Below are 21842 nucleotides of genomic sequence, written 5' to 3'. Positions count from 1 at the left end.
CCTCTGACTGCTGACTCCCTTGGATGTTCCTACCTCCACCTGATGTGCACCAGTAATTGTGGCGCTCACCAGATTGTGCCCCAGACGCCTGTCCACCCTAAGTTGCCCACCGAGGTGTGTGACTCTGCGGTGATGGAAAGTGTGGGTGATAGTTGTGACGCTTCACCGCTGGTCTCCTTGGAGATCTCTTCCCTCTTCCGAGATGGTATCTCAGGTGGGAGAAGGTGGGTGGGGGGAGAGAGCGAGGGAGAGGGAGAGGGAGAGGGAGAGTGGTACGACTCTGTATGGCCCAGCTTCATCAGATGGTGATCTTCAAGACAATGGACATGTGGTCAATGAGAGATATGAACTCACTTGAGACAGGTCAACTGGGTGAACGGCCAGTGGATCCTCACCTCTCTGATGTTGGCCAACCTCCGTGATTCTGTTTCCCCCCCCCCCGACTCTTCCCTGTCCAGTATGGGCTATCTTCTCCTCTGGAACCCAGAGAGAGCGTGCTTGATGGGTCGCAGGGGAGGGGTGTGGGGCTATAACAGGTGGCACGTGAGAGCACCAGACCTGGACATGAAGGGGTTGAGGAACAGGCACGAAGATCGGATATGAGGGGGTGTAAGGAGTCAGCCAGTGATTTGTGGGGGAAGATTTGGGAATTTGAGGAGTGGCAGGCAGAACTGATGCCAGGAGAGAGGTGGTAACTTACCCAAGGATTTTGACGGAGGTAGTTTGTCGTCTTCCTGCACTGGACGGCAGTCGTCCTGGTCATGCTGCCTGCACTAACAGCTGTTGCCACTGCCTCCCGGGCGGCATTGCTGACCCTGCTGCTGGTGCTCCGATCCCTTCAGGGGAACAGGGTGCCCACCTCTCATCCACAGTGTCAAGAGGTCAAGTGAGGTTGGCACCCACAAAGCGAGGAGCTAGTCTGCGCTGTCATACTTTTTTTTCTTCTTTTTTTTTTTTAAATTTAGAGTACCCAATTCATTTTTTCCAATTAAGGGGCAATTTAGCGTGGTCAATCCACCTAGCCTGCACATCTTTGGGTTGTGGGGGCGAAACCCACGCAAACACGGGGAGAATGTGCAAACTCCACACAGACAGTGACCCAGAGCCGGGATCGAACCTGGGACCTCGGCGCCGTGAGGCAGCAGTGCTACTCACTGCGCCACCGTGCTGCCCTGCGCTGTCATACTTTAGTGTTGACTTGGAGTGAGCGGTGTGAGAGCATTGTTAGCGGAGAGCTTCTGAGGCGCGAGTCGGGCAACCAGACGGCAAGGGAGCCAGTAATATCAAGAATCTCGTGGGGCTCAATTTTCGCACCAGGTGCCATTGAATAGGGGCTGCAATCTTGCCAACGCGGCTGTCGTGAAACACCCAAAACCGGATCTTGAAAAACAACATGCAAGAACGCACAATAGCAGAGCATGGAGAGAGAGATAGTAACATGTGGAGCCTTGTGCGTGTCTATCTTGTAAATAGTTAGTTCAACAACATTATCTGACTCATAGACCCATTAATATCAGTACCACAAGAAGTGGAGAGATCAATATTCTTCTGATCGCAGAAATTGAGTCAATAACATCCGAGTCTAAAACATCCAGTACCAGGTACTCAAATGGTTAGGATCAAGTGCCTGCTGGTCTTGCACTCTTTCAAGGCACTTCCCAAAGGGCTCCACAACTGCAGTAATCAAAAACCTATCCATGCTCTTAAAGACAGGAGCATTTTTTTAGGCAGATTTATTTTTTGCATTACAATTAGTGACAACATTAGGAATCATTCGCTTTAAGGTTGAAGTATGCAACCCTATCCCTAATTCTACAGCACGCCAGCAAAAAGCACTCATGGTTAATTCTTATGGCTTGAATAATGCGTTATTAACATAGCATTAAGGTTGAGACCAATTTTCTGGCAATGGCCTATTTATATTCACCAAAAGTGACATAAACTGATGTTGCTAAACAATCAGGTAAAAACAAAGTGTTGGCTGTCTTTGAATCCAGAAACCAACAGTAAAAGCACAACAATCTATGGGAAATATCATCCCTCGTACATGCACCAGCAAGAAGCATTCAAATACAGGGAGTTTTGGATGCATTTTAAAATGTACCATCACAGAAAAAATTATTAAATGGCTTCAACATAAAGGAGAGCTCCCATGTGGTTCAGTGAATGGAGCAACGTCAGCTCGGAGGGTTAGTTTTGAATTCTGATTTATACTACATTAGCAGATCTCAGTTACTGGGGGTGGGGTGGATAACCAGGAAAAATACACATCAGTCACATTTGTTCATCATCTGAGGTGACGGGCGCTGCTCAATCCATGTTTAAATGTTTATTGAGAATAGGATCAGGTTCAGTTGCGCGGCTCTCGATGATCACAAAATCAAAGACCCCTTTCACTACACAAGCTCAAACCTCATCAATGGCCTCCTGGCTGCCAACAATGAAAATAACAGCCTACTATGTCACCGGTTTCTTGGGCCAATGGATGAAAACTTGGAAAAAGATGACAATGGTTACCTGGAACAAATTAAAAGCCAATTCTCCTAAAAACAATGCATGCTTTTTACTGTATGATTTGGGAGATTTCAAATGGCACATCAAAAGGAATCTCTTCATACTACAACTTTAACTTGTGTGGTAAGCAACCTTTAGCAATAACTTTGGAAATGTTTTTTCCCCCTCAGTCAGGCTGAAGCCAGAGAACTGTAATCAACTTCCAGTCATTCATAGCACCACAATCGTAAAAACTTTGATAAATACTCACCAGAATGACAAGCAGCAAGAGGGGTGCTAGAACAAGGGCGGTAAAAGTATTGGAGACTGCAATGGGCGGCTTCTTTTCAGGTTCCCGAAAGAGGTGCTATAAAGAGAATCATGTTTATTGCATTAAAAAAAGGAATCGGTGTTAAAAAATCAATTATAATTAATTGCAAATAATGTTACAAAAGATGATGGGCTGAAGTCAAAGAATCAATGTATTACATCTTATGATGTGTGCCTATGTGTGTTAAAAGCACTGCTATTCAAAAAAATGCCTACATCAACAGTTAGGGGGTTGATAATTTCCAGTACGAACGGATCCGATTAATAAAGAATGGGCTGAAAACATATTTCTAAGGTGAATCACAGGACATGAAAGTACACGTTTCAGCTGTCTAACAAATATAAAAGATGGGCTGAAGCATCTTGCAAAATGCGTAATGTCCTGCGAGACGAGCCAGTCAGTGGATGGGACACATTATGAAAGGGTGGTTGGGAAATTGGAATGGTGGAAATTTGTCGAGTCATAATAAAAAAAAACTAAAAATGAACACAATTAGAAATACTCCAGAAGTCAAGTAGTGTCTGTTGAAAAACAGAAGTCAAGGGTTTAGTTTTAAAGACTGTCCTCTGGACTATTGGGAAAAAAGGCGGGGGAGAAATGGGTGGAGGAGGCAATGGCAGAGGAAAGAGCACAGAAAAAGAAGACCTGTGAAGTGCGCTTCTGTGGAGAACAGGGATGTTAAAAGATAATAATATTAGCAGCAGAAAACAAAGAAGAATGAGGGAAAATGAGAAGACATAAGCAGACCGCCAAGGCACGCAAGAGTCTGCTAGAAGAAAGGATGGTCAATGTGCTGGTGGAGTTCCAACACGAGATACACCCCTCCCCCCAAAAAAATATTCCCCCCTCCTGCCAAAGGTGCCTGCACACCCAACCCACATTACTGCCATTCACTAGCTAAGAAATCATGGCAATGTAGCTAAGGTCTGAAGTTGTTAATTTCAAATGGTATGGCCAGAGAACTACAAATTGCCTCGGAGAAAAATAGTGGGTTATCTGGAGCGACAGATTCAATTTAATATGCAGAAATGTGAAGTAATACATTTTGGAAGGAAAAACAAGAAATGCGGAAATAAACTCGAAAGTTACTGATGGATTTCGATGGACAGAGCAATCAAGAAATTTTAATCTACATACCCTTCCACTTAGTATGTACGTAAAGTGGTTAATGGGGACAATAGCATTTTGGGTTTTGTAAATAGGGACAAAGAATAAAAAGTTATGGCAAACTTGCAGTTTTGGGTACACCAATTGTTGAAAAGATAGTAAAACCACAGAGAGCAAACAATAGAGAATGATGCCAGTAATGTGAAAATATAGTCATGAGGAGAGATTTGGAGATTTTTAAAATTAGTTTTGGTAAAATAATTATAGCAAGGCTATTTCTTCAGGTTGGACAGTCACTGTTGAGGGATCATTAATTTAAGGTTGCCTCAATGAGAGTGAAGAGAGGTTATTAAAACCTCCATTAAGCGCATGGATGTTAGAGTACAAAATGTGTTGTTAAAGAGAGTAGCTAAGGCAAGGGAACACTGCAATTTTTAAGAAAGAGTTGGATACATTGGAACTACAATTCAATGTGCCTCAACATATTTGAATAAGACAGACATTTACACACACTGACATTCCACAAGGTACTTTAAATTGAATTTTCTCTCTTCTTAAACCTAGGTTAGCAAGTCATATTGAGTTAATGTGCAATTATTTTGGAGCCCGAGAATCCACTGGTACACAAACTGAAGCACAGATGCTAACAACATGCAGAATAGAGTTTACATTTGATAAATGGGATGGCCACAACAAATGGGACATGGAGTTTTCTTTATGTATTTGACTTGTGACAGTCTTTGGGTAATTAAATGCATCAAAAGGTATACACAAATTAATTTTAAAACGCTTGTGAAATTGATGCAATGGGTTTTGGTGACATCACTAAATTTGTCCTCCTTCTCAAATATGATACAATCTCTGTAAAGTGTAAAGTAATCTAGGATAACATTACGTGTGGTATGAGTCATGTAATCAATGCCATTCATTAAGAATTTTAACAGCATGATATGCAACACAGTGAACATGAACAGTCGTGTGAATTATAAAACTTCTCACTATTCTAATGGCAAGTATAATATTATGAATAGCTAGGCAACATTTTATTAGAATAACATTGGTTCTTAGCTATTTTATTCAAGCACTTACCTGAATTTCAGGCTTGGGGGCAAAGAGATTCTGAGACTGTACTGGGGTTGGAGTCTCTTCATCAAGAAACTTAATTACAACATCAGCCTATGAAAAGAATTTTTAAAAAAATAAACAGATTCTTCTTAAAGTCTAGATTCACTGTTTGTACTGCAAAAAAAACACAAATCACACACCAAAAGACTCGGTAGCCAAAGCGGGGGTCAGAGAGATGCAAGCCAGAAATCGAATTTGTGCAGCGAAAACAACAAGAACCACCCAGCACTTAAAGGCTTGATAATAAAAGAAGAACTATCTAAAAGATGTCTGACAACAACTTTCACAGTAACAATTGTTGCAGGTTAATATTTCCAAAGTTTTGGAGAGAAACTGCGCATCTCCAATAATATTTGGGTGACAGATTTCCCAACCGTAGCTAGTTATTTTAACTCTGGTCTCCAATCCATTATTTTTTTCCACAGGATGTCATTAGGCGTGATAAATACATTGCTCCTACAACTTGGATTTAATGATTACAAACATTTCTTCACAGAACTCTATGGAACCATTATTTCAATAGCCAAGCAGCATAGCAGATGTACTGGAAAATCGATTGGCTTTTACACCATCGCTGTTCTTTTATTTTTAGTTTCTTCTTAATGTTGGAGTGCAGAGTTCAACAAACCATAAGACATATTGAATTAAAAGCAATAATAATCCAATGCATTACAATGGGATTCCCTTGAACTTGTCATCTCCGTCATAAGAATAGCATTTAATGCCAAAATAGAAGGTGTTACACATTCTGATGGAGATTTCTAATTTGGATTAGAACATAAGAAAATATATCATTTTGGTTCATTTCATCCAAGGACAAACCCTTACGATTCCTACCAACTCAGTAACATAGTCCATTTAATATGGGGCCAATTCGAAAAATTGAATCTGAATTTCTACTTTTAAAAAAAAACAGGTGCATAAACTTTACGTGGAATTGATATTCAGTTACTCTTCCAACACAACTTTCAGCTCAATCAGGTGGAGTTCTGACTGTCCTGAATCATGAAACATTTTCTTCTCTTGCACTGTGATCTTTAGTCCTCTCACTGATAACCAATTAGCATAGAGTAGAGAACATGCAAACTCGAGAGAGTCATGCAGCAAAAAAAAAAGGTTAAAAATAGGAATGTCATTTAGTGCCAAATTGATACAGAAAATGGCACTGTAATAAAGACAGTGTAGTATTACGTGAGCTCTATTGGATCAGATTTGCTGAGTACAATAGGTATGGAGCACAAGATCAGAGGCATGCACAAAAATGTTAACTCCCACATTTTAGCTTTCATTTCACCTGCATTGGAGAATAAAATTAAAATTCGTTCACATGAATTAATAAGTATTGGTTGACAAAATAATGGTAGCTTTCTGTAATAATGTAGCATTACAGTTTGGTAATGTCAGTCAGTACATGGTAAATCAAGCAGATGACTCAAGGACATACATTTACCGCATTACAATGAAACCATTACTTGGAATGACTTCAGTGTAAACTTCGCAGTATCGGAATAAAAAAAATACAGGAATTGCTGGACCTTTCCCACAGGCTTTGCAAACATGTCAAATCAGTCCAGCAAGTCAAGAAAATTAGTTTCATCATTAGAAAGACAGCATAGAAGTAATTTCCATTAGTATTGCTATTTTTCTGATCTTTTAGGAAGTGCTGAGGGTTTTGGTCAAGGGTGGTATCATGACCGGTACAGTCTTGGAGGGCCGAAGGGCCTGTTCCTGTGCTATATTGTTCTTTGCACATGCATGGTAAAATAGTAAATCATTTTCAATCAGAAAACGCAGCCTTACCAGGTGCCACAAAATTGGGTTTTCAAGTGTTGCATCTCCAATTATCAAGAAGAGGAAATAGGTTCCAGAGACTGAATTGAACTCAGATTTTCTTTCCGTCACATCCAGGTCAAATTTGTACACTTTTTTGCTGTCTGGTTCAGCCACAAATACCACTTCCTGATCAGTCTTCTGATTGTAGAGACGGACAAAAGTCTAAAAAAATACAATGTACCTTGGCATTTAACACGCACGAGTAAGATATTGAGACGGTCAACGTTTTACTTGAGATACAGTAATCGATCACAGCATAGAAAATGTGGCATTTCGCACAACTGACTATTACAGACTGCACTTCCAATTGCACAAATTAAGAATTAAAAAGCCCTGCAGCTTTCAGGCGTTGCTGCTAAGTTTTGGGTTGCCAACTTTTAAGTACCGCCAGTGTGTTGCTCGCTCTAACATATGAAATTTTCTTTGTTTCACTCTGATCCCTCCCATCATTCAGCTTCTCTTCAATGCCAAAAAAAAGAGGCATTTGTTGCTCATCAAGACTATTCCTTTAAATTACAGTTCAAATACAATTTGTCGAGTGACAATTGTGAGGACCATTCTAACAATATCTGGGGTGTTCAGGTAGTGGGTGGGGTAGAGCTGGAAAGTGCAGTTGATGTAGATGCTTGACTATGATCTTCTCAAATGACAGAGCTGAGGGGGCAATATGACCTACTTCTGCTCCCTTTTATATCTTTATAGCCAAGATGCACAAACACTGGTGCAGGGAGAAGGTGAATGAACATCCCCCATGAGCTTATGTGAAATTCTAGCTTCAACCTTGAACCTGGCAATAAGTCACGGCTGAAACAATAATTCACGCCTCAGTACTTCTTTAAATAAAAACGATAGTTCAGAAATTCAGGTCTGCAAAGATCTTGAATTCGTTATTCACGAATGGACAGCTTCAGAAATGATAAGATTCTCAATAAAGTTGGAAAGATATGTAGCTGCACTCACTTAAATTGAAAGGAAAGGAAGCCATGGAATCTAGTTTAACAGCATAACCACAGCAACATTCTCTGGATGGAAATCAGAAACAAAAAACAGGAAATGGTAGAAATATTCAGATGATCGGGCAGCAGCATTTGTAGAGAGAAAAACAGATTTATTGGTTCAGGTTGATAACTTCCCACCAGATCAAAGTGGGAGGAAGAGTTGGGAGAGGGTATGGTGTGAGGTGCTCCGGAGGGTGAACGCCTCCACCTCGTGTGCGGGGTTGGGGCTGATACAGCTGAAGGTGGTGTATAGAGCATGAGCGGGCTCTTTGAGGGGGTAGAAGATGTGTGTGAGGGGGGGCGCAAACCACATGTTTTGGTCCTGTCCAAAGCTGGAGGATTACTGGAAGGAGGTTTTTACAGTAATCTCTAAAGTGGTGCACGTGAAACTGGACTTGGGCCCTTGGGAGGCCATATTCGGGGCGTCGGACCAGCCGGGGGGCGGAGGTAGATGTTGTAGCCTTCGCCTTGCTGATCGCCCAAAGGCAGATCCTGTTAAGGTGGAGATCAATCTCTCCACCCTGTGTCCTGGCATGGTGGGGGGACCTGCTGGAATTCTTGACGCTTGAAAAGGTCAAATTTTAACTGAGGGGAAGGATGGAGGGGTTCTACAGTTCATGGGCGTTATTCATTATGCACTTTTGAGAATTGGATAACATCAAACATGGGGGGGGGGGGGGGGAGAGAGAATAATAATATTTTTTAAAAAACTTTCCACCAGACCATCAAAATTAGTGCTTCCGAGCAATGGTTAGCACTACTGCCTCATGGTGCCGAGGACCTGGGTTCGATCCCGGCCCCGGGTCACTATCCATGTGGAGTTTGCACATTCTCCCCATTTCTGTGTGGGTCTCACCCCCACAACCCAAAGATGTGCAGGGTAGGTGAATTGGCCACGCAAAATTGCCCCTTAATAGGAAAAAGAAATTGGGTACTCGGAATTTATAAAAAAACAACAATGCTCCCTAAACATGCAAGTTTGTTTGGTAAAACTGTTATTTTCCTTTGGAAATACTGGGCTGAGTTTTTCAGGGCCATTACCTACAGGCTGGGAGGTGGGAGGATTGGTAATAGGGTGAGGAAGATAAAGGAGGGGATCCTGTCATCTTCCTGCTGCCACAGCATATGGTCAGTGGTGGAATTTTGGTCAATTAAGGGTTACTTTCTGCCCTCGTGGGCAGATCCCTCCACCCCTGAATGCAATGGCCCATCTGAATCCCACAAGTCCCGAAAGATGTGCTTGTTAGGTGAATTGGACATTCTGAATTCTCCCTCTGTGTATCCGAACAGACGACGGAGTGTGGCGACGAGGGGATGTTTACAGTAACTTCTTTGCAGTGTTAATGTAAGCCTACTTGTGACAATAACAAAGATTATTATTCCTCTAACCAAACTTCCCTCTCTCCAAGGGTGCCCGACCAATGAGTTGCCCCCTACCTGGAGCTGCAACCTCAGCACTGGGCACTGCTCGCAGCACTGCTGAGACGCTGGCCCTCTCAATGTGCTGGCTGCTTGACGGCAGGGAGTCATCGTCAACTGTCAGTGACCTCTAATTGGCTGCTACCAGCAATATATTACCCTGCGATGCAAGGTCAGCTCCTGCTTTCAGCGCCTATAGTGGGGTTTCAAGGTCCCCTAAAAAATCTAGCCTTTTTTAGGTTGTCATTTTTTTCTTTTTTTGAAATAGTTTTATTGGTATTTCCCAGTTTTTACAGAGTAAGAGTTCAATCTTTAGTGTACCTGGTGTTTACATAGAAAGCTATTTCTTATTTAGATATTTTTTACACGTGGTCCGCCCCCCTCCCCCGTCTGCCATCCCCCCCATCCCACCGTTGGTAGTTTAATTTTCCCTCTTGGTGCTGGCTCCATTCCCTGGGCGACTTATACTGTGTTCTGCTCTTGCCTGTCATTTTTTTTGCTGCTAGCCCTTCCCCTCTTCCCTTTTCCCCTCGCTTCGTTCTGTGACTTCCACAAGTTCCCCCCTCTCTCTCCTTCTCCTTCTGCTTCTTTCCATTGTGTGTCCCTTCATTTGTTTACCTCCCTCCCCCTTATCTCTCTCTCCCCCACCCCTGCCGCATCCCCATCTCCCTCGTCGCTATTGGCCTCGAACAGGTCTTGGAACAGGCTAATGAATGGCCCCCCCACGTTTTAAGTTTCCATTTTGATATTAAAACTGTAATTTCTTGAAATAAATTTGTCTAGACCGTTTGCTTGCTATTGTTCTCGAATAAAAATCTGCCATTCAAAATCAAATTACTCCCTAACAATACATTATTTTTTGAACAGGCACAAAAAGTCAGTTAGCATTAAGCTGTACAGTACATACTTGGTGTGGAGTAAGCTCGGCTCCAGTGTTCACATCAGCCAACTGGAAAGATAAAGCGAAGCTCTGGTGACTGTCAGCAGCAATAACCACTTTGGACTTTGATGGATAAACCACCCTAATGGAATTAATATTAAAAAATTATATTAAATCTAGAAACAACAGCCATAACATTACAAGTATTTCAAAAAAATATAATAGTTTGCTTTACCTAGTGATCTTTGGTGCGATGCTCTGATCCCTGTCAACGACTGAAAGGTCAACATTAGTGATATCGACTTCAGTGGCAACCTTGACTTTCAGCTAGATCGGAAAGTTAGATGAGTTAGATACTTATAAAACACTATTGGTGTCGGATGAGCAAAGGTTTCAATAGATTGAAAAAGCAGCACAAATATATAGTTTAAATGACACATCAATAGAAGCACTTTTTAAAAATGGAGTTATATTAAAATCAATTATTTAAGATAATGAACTGAGGTCATAAACCCTCCCCATCTATTCAGGTTTTGACCCATCAAATGAATGACTTAAGTTTTGTAACAAGACTAATCCTTAAAAAGTTAGAGGCCATCTCACTTTTATGGCATGTGACAATCTTATGCATTTTAAAATTGTGTATGTTATCAAGCATAAGATTACAATAGGTCAAAATATGGCACGTGCTCTTATTGAATTGATAAAACATTGGACAGAAATGCTCCTGAGGAGCAAGGTTATATAGAAACGGAAATAATATTGTTGAGCAGCCAGATCGCCACAGTGCATCTTGCCAGAAATAGAGATGCTGACGTTACCATACTTGGTAACACAGCATAAAGACACCTGTTTGGCACCATTTTAATTATTTACTTCCTTGCATGGCAAGCTTCCAATAGTTGTACAGAATGGAATCCAATCATTTCTCCGTATATTATCAAGTCACCCCAGTTCATAATTTCATATCAGCAAACAATTATGTTTAAACTAATCAGTAAAGGCAAAATTAGGGAAGCCAAGGAACCATAAATTAGGGAGTAGATAACTGCAAACTGGCCTAATACTCTGTTGGCAAAATTAATGGTACCGAGAATGAATAAATTCCATAGATCTACCAGGTAGCCCATTTTCCCCCTTGGCCACACCACCATTTTGTGACCTCCAAGTCAATGGGCAGGAATTGGAGATAGTGGGACTTCCGGTGGCAGTATCAAGGGGGAGGATTGTACACGAGATGACTCCCACTAGGGTACTGTACTATTAGTCCTTTCACCCAGTTTTTGGGGGTATTTTTGTTTAAAAACCCACTTGAATAATGGAATAAGGTGTCCACATAAACAAAATGCCCAGAAGTACCAGGAGAAGAAGTTTGAAAGCAGAAGTTCATCGACTGAATCAGAGGCTTCTCGGGGATCACCGGTGGAGAAAATGGCAGAGGCAGCTTCTGTGACCCCGGCCACTCTGCTCACGGCTGAGATGCTTACCAGCACCGTGGCAGCGGAATTGGAGAAGCAATGTTGTGTTGTGTTGGGCGACCTCCGCAAGTCGATGGAAGAGGCCCTGGCTCCTATTCAGTTGGCATTGGAGAAGACCAACGAGACTGTAAAAGTGCATGGCTCTGCGATACAAGGCTTGGAGGTGACTCTCTCTCCTTTGTGAACAGATTGTCTCTCTGGAAGCAGAGATATCTTTGATGACTGACATGAATGAAGCACTGAAGGCCAATGTATATAATTTGGAGAATCTTTCCAAGAGGCAAAATATGCAAGTTGTAGGCTGCCAGAAGAGATGGAAGGCCCATTCCCACAGAATACTTCGCAAAGATGTTTGGGAAGATGAGCAGTAATTGAGAGGTTTCACAGCTTCCAAGAAAAACATGGGTCGCGAGATGGCCAAAGGAGCATCGCGACTATAAATGGGAAGGCCACGCCATCAGGTTTCATCAAGATGTTGGTGTGGAGCTGGTAGAGAAGCAGGCGGAGTTTAACAAGGCCAAAGCTGTGTAAAAGTTGAGTCTGATTTGGGGTGGTGTATCCAGTGCAACTCAAGAGTGGCTTTTGAGGGAAAGGCTAGTTTTTCCAATGTGCCAGAGGAGGTGGATTCTTTTGTAAAAAAGCATGGGCTGGTTGATTGAGGTTTTTAGGTGTTGGGAGTGGGAATGTGGATAGGAGTTGTTGTTGGGGTTCCTTGTTCATGGTTGCATTTCTTTGTTTATGTGTGGGTTGAGTGTTTTGAAAGTTGGACTTGGGTGGGGGGTTTAATTCTACTTGCTATAACTGTTTTGAGAAACATATAGCTCATTGTTGGAGTACAATGTTTTAAGGGGGCTTTTTACACTTGTGTTTTTTCTGTTTGCATATTTCTTCATTCTTGGTGGGAGCCGCCCTGCCAGCCGAAGAGTCAGCTAGCAGGAGCAGAATGATGAGGGCGACTCCAGCTCATTATATTAGTTTTGTTTACGATAATGAGCTTTGTGCATTCTGTTTGGGGCCTGGGTAAGAAGTAGCTTTGTGTTTTTTGTTCACCGTACTATTTTGGGTGTGGAATTGTTTGAGGGCGGGGGAGGGGGTCAGGGATAGTTTGCTGATGGTGCTACAGATTTGTTTCTGTTTTGCCGTTGCAAGTCAAGCCTTGGCAGCCACCTTGGGTGGGCATGGTGCCTGGACTCGAGGTAACTGTTGGATAATCCCACTTGGTGGAAATGGCTGACTCCAGATGTTGAATGGCCCAGTGAAAATGTTGAGGGTATTTGCTCACCGTAAACGTTTGAATGCTGATGTGGTGTTCCTGAAGGAGGCTCAGTTGCAGGTCAGGTACCAGACAGGATTGTGGAAGGAGTGAATGGGACAAGCTTTTCATTCTGGTTTTATTGGTAGAGCCTGGGGTGTGGCAATCTTTCTGCCGCTAAAATCTTGGCAGATCCTAATGGTCGACATGTGATTGTTAGTGGGTCCTTGGCGGACACCTCGGTGGTCCTGGTTAATGTTTATGCTCCAAATTGATTTATTAACAAGTTGCTAGCCTCCATTACTGATTTGGACTCTCATCAGCTAATCTTGGGGGGGATGGTTGGGGGTAACCTGAACTGTTATGGATCTCGGGATGAATCGATCCATGCCCAGATCTCTGACTCCATCAGGGATGGCAAAGTTGTTGGCTTTCATGGAGCAGATGGGGGGAGATTCATGGTGTCTTTTCCACCCGAGGGATAAAGATTTGTTTTTCTCCCATGTCCACTAGGTATACTCAGGTATTGACTTTCTTGTGGCGGGTAGTCTCTCCTCCCTTTGGTGGAGAGGGCAGGGTATTCGGCGATTGTAATTTCAGACCGTGCCCCAAAATTTTCTGGATTTTGTACTAGAGTCGGGACCCTCTCAACATCCACCATAGAGATTGGTACGGTATTGTTAGCGGACAAAAGATTTTGCGAATGCATGTCCACTACCATTGGGGAGGATGAGTGGATTTATTTCTGGGGTGGAGGACAGTTGCGAGTATTGTTCTAGCGGGCAAGCTAATCATACTCCTATGTTCTGGTCTTGTCCCAAGTTAGTAAGCTTTTGGATCTCTTTCTTCAACACCATGTCCAAGATACTTAATGTCGACCTGGAGCAAGCCCGCTGGTGGATAATTTTAAGGTGTCGGACTCGCCGGTGCTGCAGATGGAGCTGAAGGCCGATGTCCTCGCCTTTTCCTCAGTTAATAGCCCATAGACGTGTACTGCTTCGGTGGAGGTCTCCTACTCCGTCCAGTGCCTTGGCCTGGTTGGCCAACCTCACACTGTTCCAACATTTGGAGATGGTCAAGTACACCATTAGGGGGGTTGTAGAAGGGTTTAACCTAAGACGGTAGCCATTCATTTCTTTTCTCTTTTTTTAATAAATAAATTTAGAGCACCCAATTTTTTTCCCCAATTAAGGGTCAATTTAGCATGGCCAATCCACCTACACTGCACATCTTTGGGTTGTGGGGGTGAAACCCACGTCAACACGAGGAGAATGTGCAAACTCCACACGGACCTGGGGCTGGGATCAAACCCGGGTCCTCGGCACTGAGGCAGCAGTGCGAACCACTGCACCACTGTGCTGCCTATTCATTTCCTTTTTCAAAGAATTAGTCACCGCCCGTTGTTAATGTGGGGGGGGGGGGTCATTTTGGGGGTGTTCTTGATTGTTGATGGTGCTCTTTTTTGCATTGTAACCGTAAGCAACTGTTTTATATTATTCTGTTTATAATAAAAAGGTTTTCAATAAAAATATATATTTTTAAAAGGAATGGGAGATAGTGGTAAATTTGTCATTTAAGTGCAGTATGACACTTTGGCTTTGGCTTTCCAGATATATCCCTGGCTCCAAATATTTGACAGGTATGCCAGTGAACTTTGAATTGCGAGCTCTCTGAAAAATTCCCAAGTTAAACCCACAAATGACGTTCTTGCATCCCTACAGCAGTTACAAAAAGATCAAGTACAATCTTCTCAGTCTCACCATCTCCCCAAGTTAACAAACTTGATTCTACCCAGTGCCATTTGTATTGAATTTAGAAGCATTGGACTGCTGCACAGTCAGAACATACATTAAATCTTCTGATAAAATATCTGTTGTGGCAACGTCAATTAACACCCATTATCAAAATTATAGCCTCAATTTACTATATTTTCTATTCCTAAATATAGTGAATAACAAATTTGTAATTTGTTCTAAGATTATCTTCAGCTAGTATGCTAACGGCCTGGAATTGCCATAGTGGGAATTAATGCTGAAACATTTGGATTCAAACTACTTTCCTGACAAATCCTGCTTGTTTCCTGAAAATTAAGTTGCAATAGCAACCATTTTCTTATATTCACACAAGTCCACAGATGTGAAAGAATCTGCTCCAAATTGCTGGTGTACATCAAAAACACACAGCCCTCAAACAATCTGGAGCAGTACATTTAGATCAGACCATTTAAGCCTGACATCTACTAGGCAATGATTATGCTGTCCTTGCACAAATGCCTGTGCATATAATTGAAACATCTGAGCTTTCTGGAGCTGAAATGCTGTCTTTTTAATAGCATCTTAAAAACAAAACTTACTATTTCAACTTCTCACTGACCTCTCTCCTCCATGCCCCCACAAGGAACGTACTTTGCCTTCTCCCATTTCATAGAATCACAGAATACAGAGTGCAGGAGGAGGCCATTTGGCCCATCGTGTCTGCACTGACCCTGTGAAAGAGAGCCCTACCCAAGCCCACACCACCTCCCTATCCTCGTAACCCCACCTAATCGTTGGACATGAAGAGGCAATCCACCAAACCTGCACATCTTTGGACTGTGGAGGAAACCAGAGCACCCAAGGAAACTCACGCGAACACTGGAAGTACAGACTTCACAGACAATCCCCAAGGTCAGAATTGAATCCGGGTCCCTGGTGCTGTGAGGCATCAGTGCTAACCACTGTGCCTGAAGCTTTTTCAAAGTCTCTTATTTGCTGTGCAAGTCTCTTCACTCTTCTGAATGTTTTCAAAACACTCTCATGGCTTCCAAATGCTAATTTATTGATGTTCTCAATTGCTACATTTTCTTATTTATGCCTCGAGGTCCTGTAGTAGGTACAGTACTGGTCTAGGAACTGCTGGAACACACTAAGCAGAAAGTGAAAACCAGGTAAAGTAAAGAAAACTAAAGCATAAACAAGGGGAGATGAGATTAATGTCTGGGAGGCAGAAGGCATAACGAGCCAAAGCCAAGGTAAAAAGGTTAAATATCCAGGAGTTCTCTTGAAACAATTTCTGGAAGCAAAGCTGAGACACAAAGGATTGTTGAAGGAAGTGGACTGTGAGCTGTGGACGGTACTCAGCCCAGAACAAGAAACATGGGGCCCGATTCGCCCAAGAAATTTCTAAGTTAATTTGTGGTGGGTTTTTCAAGGAATTTCTAGTCGGCTCTGCTGGCGAGTTACCCACCGCTATTCAATGACACTTAGTCACTATTTTAGGCCTTGTGGAGTTTCCCATCGGTTTAGCCCATACTTACGAGTTTGTTTTAGCACTGGGGAGCTGAACTCCGATCGGGCCGCCATTTTGAAAGGGTGCCCCTATCTTTAAGTGAGCTTGTGGGTCCCCCACACATCCCACCCACGGGCAATGTCACATCCCCCCCCCCCCCATATAGACACTACTGCACACCTCCCAAATGAGGATACCCCTCCATGGGGATCCCCCCTCTTCAGGACCCCAACACCCTTACAGCACCTGCTTACTTCTAGGACCCCCAACTAACCTCCCGGAGGCCCCTACTTACCTCCCCTGCACCCTACCCTCATTTTATGGGCATGGTTCCCCCCATTGCCCCCTGGCAGTGCCATCCTGACACTCATGCACTGCCACCCTGACAGTGCTCTGGCTGGCTTGGCATGCCATCTTACCTTGGCAGTGCTAGAGTGGCAGCTGTGCAGTGCCAAGGTGCCCATGTTTCAGAGGGAGAGCCAAGGAACCACCCTGCGCTTAGCCTGACCACATGGGGTCTCCAGTGGCTGGGAGATCCGCCGGGTGCCATTCCGCCTGGCCCACGTTTGTGTGGAGTGGACCAGCACTGATCAGCACCCGGCTGTAGCCTCCCTGGGGAGGCCAGTGGATCAGAGGAGGCCGCTGGATCCCGTGCAGATAGGTTGTAAGTAGGTTTACGGAGGTTGTGCGGAGCCTGTCGGGAGGCTCGCTGCAAGCCTCTCCTGGCTATCTCCGGCTGTGTTGCACTCAAGTGAGAGCAGAACGCGGCCGGAGATTCACACCCATGGAAACAAAGTTTGGGCCCAGGATCATAAAAGAGGAACAAATTACGCTAGATTTATTCAACCAAATGTTAGTAGAACTGTCCTTTCATATTTATGAATTCACTTTCAAAAAATGTTCAATGTCACTTAAAATGATGCACATACCTCCACATGGTTTCCTATAAATCGGTTATCACCCTCCACATTGATAGAGAAGTCGTAATATCCACTTGGTGGCTTTACCTCCATAAAATTTAATTCAAAAGTATCACTAATAAAAAAAATGAAAATTATAGCTTTTACTGGTCAGTGATCAGCAAATATTTAAAAGCCATTTATTGTAGGTTAAAATGTCAATAATTACTTGCATTAATTCAAGAAGCACTGATGTGTGAGCCAAGTTCAATGTTTTTTTGCACTATGTGTAACAGGCAATGATCTGAATGAAGAATTAGTTCCAATAGATCAACAGAAACATATGCGCACGTGCTTCTATTAAAAAAAGTACAATTTTTTCTTCCTATTCAATCAGATAGCTTCACCACAGCATGAACCATTCCGGCAGCCTGTTCCTGCATAGCGACATTGTCACTGGACTAGTAATCGGCAAAGAGTTCCACAGATTCACCACCCTCTGGCTGAAGACATTCCTCCTCATCTCGGTTTTAAAGGATTGCTCCTTTAGTCTGAAATTGTGCTCTCTGGTCCTAGTTTTTCCTACTAGTCGAAACATCCTCCCCATGCCCACTCTATCCAGGCCCTGCAGTATCTTGCAAGTTTCAATAAGATCTCCCCATATCCTTCTAAACTCCAATGAATTCAGACCCAGAGTCCTCAACCGTTCCTCATATGACAACAAAAAACATTAGTTCAAATGTCAGATGCTGCAGGTCCGTTGTTGCTTGGGGACCAATGTCATTGTGCAAACAATAAACAGGGGTGTATATTGTATACACCAGGTGTATACAATAACCAAGGGATCATTCTTGTGAACCTCCTGCGGACCCTTTCCAAGGCGTGCGTAACCGTCCTTAGATACGGGGCCCAAAACTGCTCACAATCCAGGGTAATGCTCTGGGGGCCTGGGCTCCATTCCCACCACAGCAGATGGTGAAATTTGAATCCAATAAACATCTGGAATTAAAAGTCTAACGATGACCATGAAACCATTGCCAATTACTGTAAAAATCATCTGGTTCACCAATGTCCTTTCGGGAAGGAAATCTGCCATCCTTACATGTTGCTCTAGCAATGTGGTTGACTTTTAAATGCTCCCTGAATAGATTTAGCAGGCCATTCTGTTCAAAGGCCATTAGGGATGGACAATACATGCTGGCCCAGCCAGTGACACCCGCATCCCATGACATGAGTGAAAAAAACCAAAAATCTCTCAGCTGATATTAATTCATAGTCAAGTTAAACATCGAGGCATAATCCTACACGGAGCTGTCCACAGTGCCATGGTTTCAGTTCAGGTAGGAATTTATAGATATGAAACTTGCACCCCAATACTTAATGACACCAATGTGCTAAACGTGCAAATTTTGAATTCCTCTGTCTAAATATGTTTTTTGGAGATGGACTAATTTAATACAACCCCTTTTATGCCCCTCAAGAATTTATGCATTTACGAGGTTAAATAAAGCTTCTGATCAAATCTAACTTTTTTTTTTTAAAACAAACAATTTATTGAGGCATAGAGAAAAAATGACATTGAACAGTACAAAAAAATGTCAAGACACGGAACTTCCAGTTGCGGCTATGCGGAGCTAAGCCGCACGTTCGGCAGCTCCCGCTACTTAAGGACTTTTGGGCCGATTTGAGGGCCCCAAACGGCGCTGTCTCGACGAATCCCAGTGGAGGAAGGTGTCTAGAGGAGCACCGGTCTAGTGCTCACCCGGAGTGGGGCAAAGGAAAAAGCTGCAGCTGCTCCCCAAGAAAAGCGGGGGAAGGAGGACAAAATGGCGGCCGGCGGAACACCCGAGGACTGGTGGAAGTGGGCGCAGGAGCAGCAGGCTTCTCTCCTGCGCTGTTTTGCGGAGCTGAAGGCTGCGTTGCTGGACTCCCTGAATGCGACTACCAACAGGCTGCTTGAGACCCAGGCGGCCCAGGAGGTGTCCATTCGGGAGTTGCAGCAGCAGGCCGCTGAGCGGGAGGAGGAGGCCTGGTCCTCGTGGGGAAAGCGCACGAGGCACTCCACAAAAAGCGGCAAGACCGCTTGGAGGAGCTGGACGTTCGCACGAGGCGAAAGAATTTGAGGATCCTGGGCCTGGCAGAGGAGAAGCGTTATCGCCATGGGGAACGGATCGGGCGGGGCGAGCTGGCCTGGGGCGAACAGTCGATAAGCTATGGCTAGCCGGCGGGGGGGGGGGGTTGCCCTCTGATCCGGCTGATTACCTGGAATGTGAGGGGGCTGAATGGGGAATGGGCCGGTTAAGAGAACTAGGGTATTTTCTCATCTGAAGGGGCTGAAGGCGGACGCGGCTATGCTCCAGGAGACCCACTTGAAGGTGGCGGACCAGGTTCGTCTGAGGAAGGGGTGGGTGGGGCAGGTTTTTCACTCAGGATTAGACGCGAAGAACCGGGGGGGGGGGGGGGGGGGTGGCGATTCTGGTGGGGAAGAGGGTGGCGTTCGAGGCGGCTGAGGTGCTGTCGGACAAGGAGGGTAGATATATTATGGTGAAGGGTAGGCTGCAGGGAGAGACGGTGGTGCTGGTTAATGTATATGCCCCGAATTGGGATGATGCTGGCTTCATGAGGCGCTTGTTGGGCCATATTCCGGACCTGGAGGCAGGGCGCCTGATCATGGGGGGAGACTTTAACACAGTACTAGATCCCCCACTGGACCGGTCCAGTTCAAGGACGGGTAGGAGACCGGCGGTGGCCAAAGTGCTGAGGGGGTTTCTGGACCAGATGGGAGGGGTGGATCCCTGGAGGTTTGGGAGGCCGAGAGCGCGGGAGTATTCCTTTTTCTCTCATGTCCATAGGGTTTATTCCTGAATAGATTTTTTCGTCCTGAGCAGGGGATTGATCCCGAAGGTGCAGGATGCCGAGTATTCGGCCATAGCAATTTCAGACCATGCTCCGCAACTGGGTTGATCTGGAGATGGGGGAGGTGCGGGACCAGCGCCCGCTCTGGCGCCTGGATGTGGGGATGCTGGCTGATGAGGTGTGTAGGAGGGTCCGGGGAAGTATTGAGGGGCATCTTGATACCAACGACACGGGGGAGGTCCGGGGGGGGGATGGTCTGGGAGGCTCTGAAAGCAGTGATCCGGGGGGAGCTGATCTCCATCCGGGCCCATAGGGAAAGGAGAGGAAGAGACTGGTGGGGGAGCTCCTGGATGTGGACAGGAGATATGCGGAGGCACCGGAGGAGGGATTGCTGGGGGAACGGTGTAGTTTGCAGGCCAAATTTGACTTGTTGACCACCAAAAAGGCGGAGTCACAGTGGAGGAGGGCGCAGGGCGCGGTATATGAGTATGGGGAGAAGGCGAGCAGGATGTTGGCACATCAGCTCCGTAGGCGGGATGCAGCTAGGGAAATTGGTGGAGTGACGGATAAGGGTGGGAATGTAGTGCAGAAGGGGGCAGAAGTAAATGGGGTCTTTAGGGACTTCTACGAGGAACTGTACCGGTCGGAACCTCCGGTGGGGAGAGGGGGGATGGAGAGCTTCATGAACAGGCTATGTTTCCCAAAGGTTGAAGAGGAGCTGGTAGAGTTGGAGGAGCTAGTTAGGGGGATTGGACAAATGCAGTCAGGTAAGGCGCCGGGGCCGGATGGGTTCCCGGTGGAATTTTATAAAAATTATGCGGATCTGGTGGGCCCCCTGTTGGTGCGAGCCTTCAATGAGGCATGGGGGGGGGGGGGGGGGGGGGGGGGGGGGGGGGGCTTGCCGGTCGCGGGCACTGATCTCTCTGATCCTGAAGCGGGATAAGGACCCCTTGCAGTGTGGATCATACAGGCCTATCTCGCTCCTCAATGTTGACGCTAAGTTGCTGGTGAAGATCCTGGCCACCAGGATAGAGGATTGTGTGCCAGGGGTGCTACACGAGGATCAGACAGGATTTGTCTAGGGACGGCAGCTCAACGCGAATGTGCGGAGATTGCTAAATGGTATCATGATGCCGGCAGTGGAGGGGGAAGCTGAGATAGTGGTGGCGCTGGATGCAGAGAAAGCGTTTGATTGAGTTGAGTGGGGGTACCTGTGGGAGGTGCTGGAGCGGTTCAGATTCGGGGAGGGATTCATCAAATGGGTGAGGCTGCTCTACGCGGCTCCGATGGCGAGTGTAGTTACCAATGGAAGGAGATCGGAGTACTTTAGGCTCTACCGTGGGACCAGGCAGGGGTGCCCCCTGTCCCCCTTGCTCTTTGCATTGCCGATTGAACCTCTGGCCATGGCGTTGAGGGAGTCAGGGAGGTGGAGGGGTCTGGTGCGGGGTGGGGAGGAACATCGGGTATCGCTGTATGCGGACGACCTGCTGTTGTGTGTGGCGGACCCAGAAGGGTGAATGCCGGGGGTGATGGAGTAGTTAGCGGAATTGGGGGCTTCTCAGGCTATAAGTTAAATTTAGGCAAGAGCGAGGTATTTGTAGTACACCCGGGTGATCAAGGAGAGGGAATTGGGAGGCTCCCGTTTAAGAGGGCAGTGAAGAGTTTCAGATACCTGGGGGTGCAGGTGGCCAGGAGTTGGGGGACTCTCCATAAGCTCAATTTTACCAGGCTGGTGGAGCAGATGGAGGAGGAATTTAAAAAGTGGGACATGGTGCCGCTATCGTTGGCGGGTAGAGTGCAGTCCGTCAAAATGACGGTTCTCCCGAGGTTCCTGTTCCTCTTCCAGTGTCTGCCCATCTTTATCCCTAGGGCCTTTTTTAGAAGGGTGACTTGCAGCATCATGA

At 45.2% G+C, this 21842-nt stretch overlaps 1 protein-coding gene across 2 annotated transcripts in view; it reads right to left on the bottom strand.

The window, feature by feature from the left end:
- rpn2 (ribophorin II) overlaps positions 1–21842 on the bottom strand; it is a 71045-nt gene that overhangs the window by 22167 nt on the left and 27036 nt on the right. For both annotated transcript variants that reach the window (XM_038803488.1, XM_038803489.1), the window contains exons 9-14: positions 17113–17218; positions 10422–10513; positions 10214–10328; positions 6857–7051; positions 5021–5107; positions 2765–2860 (exon numbers count right to left, since the gene is read on the bottom strand). In XM_038803488.1, coding sequence (XP_038659416.1) covers positions 2765–2860; positions 5021–5107; positions 6857–7051; positions 10214–10328; positions 10422–10513; positions 17113–17218 — 691 coding nt within the window. The remainder of the gene's footprint in view (positions 1–2764; positions 2861–5020; positions 5108–6856; positions 7052–10213; positions 10329–10421; positions 10514–17112; positions 17219–21842) is intronic.

The sequence above is a fragment of the Scyliorhinus canicula genome, chromosome 7 (assembly GCF_902713615.1).
Source record: "Scyliorhinus canicula chromosome 7, sScyCan1.1, whole genome shotgun sequence".
Classification (NCBI taxonomy): Eukaryota; Metazoa; Chordata; class Chondrichthyes; order Carcharhiniformes; family Scyliorhinidae; genus Scyliorhinus; species Scyliorhinus canicula.
Note: the sequence above shows the minus strand (reverse complement) of the source record. Positions and strands in the feature narration are given on the sequence as shown.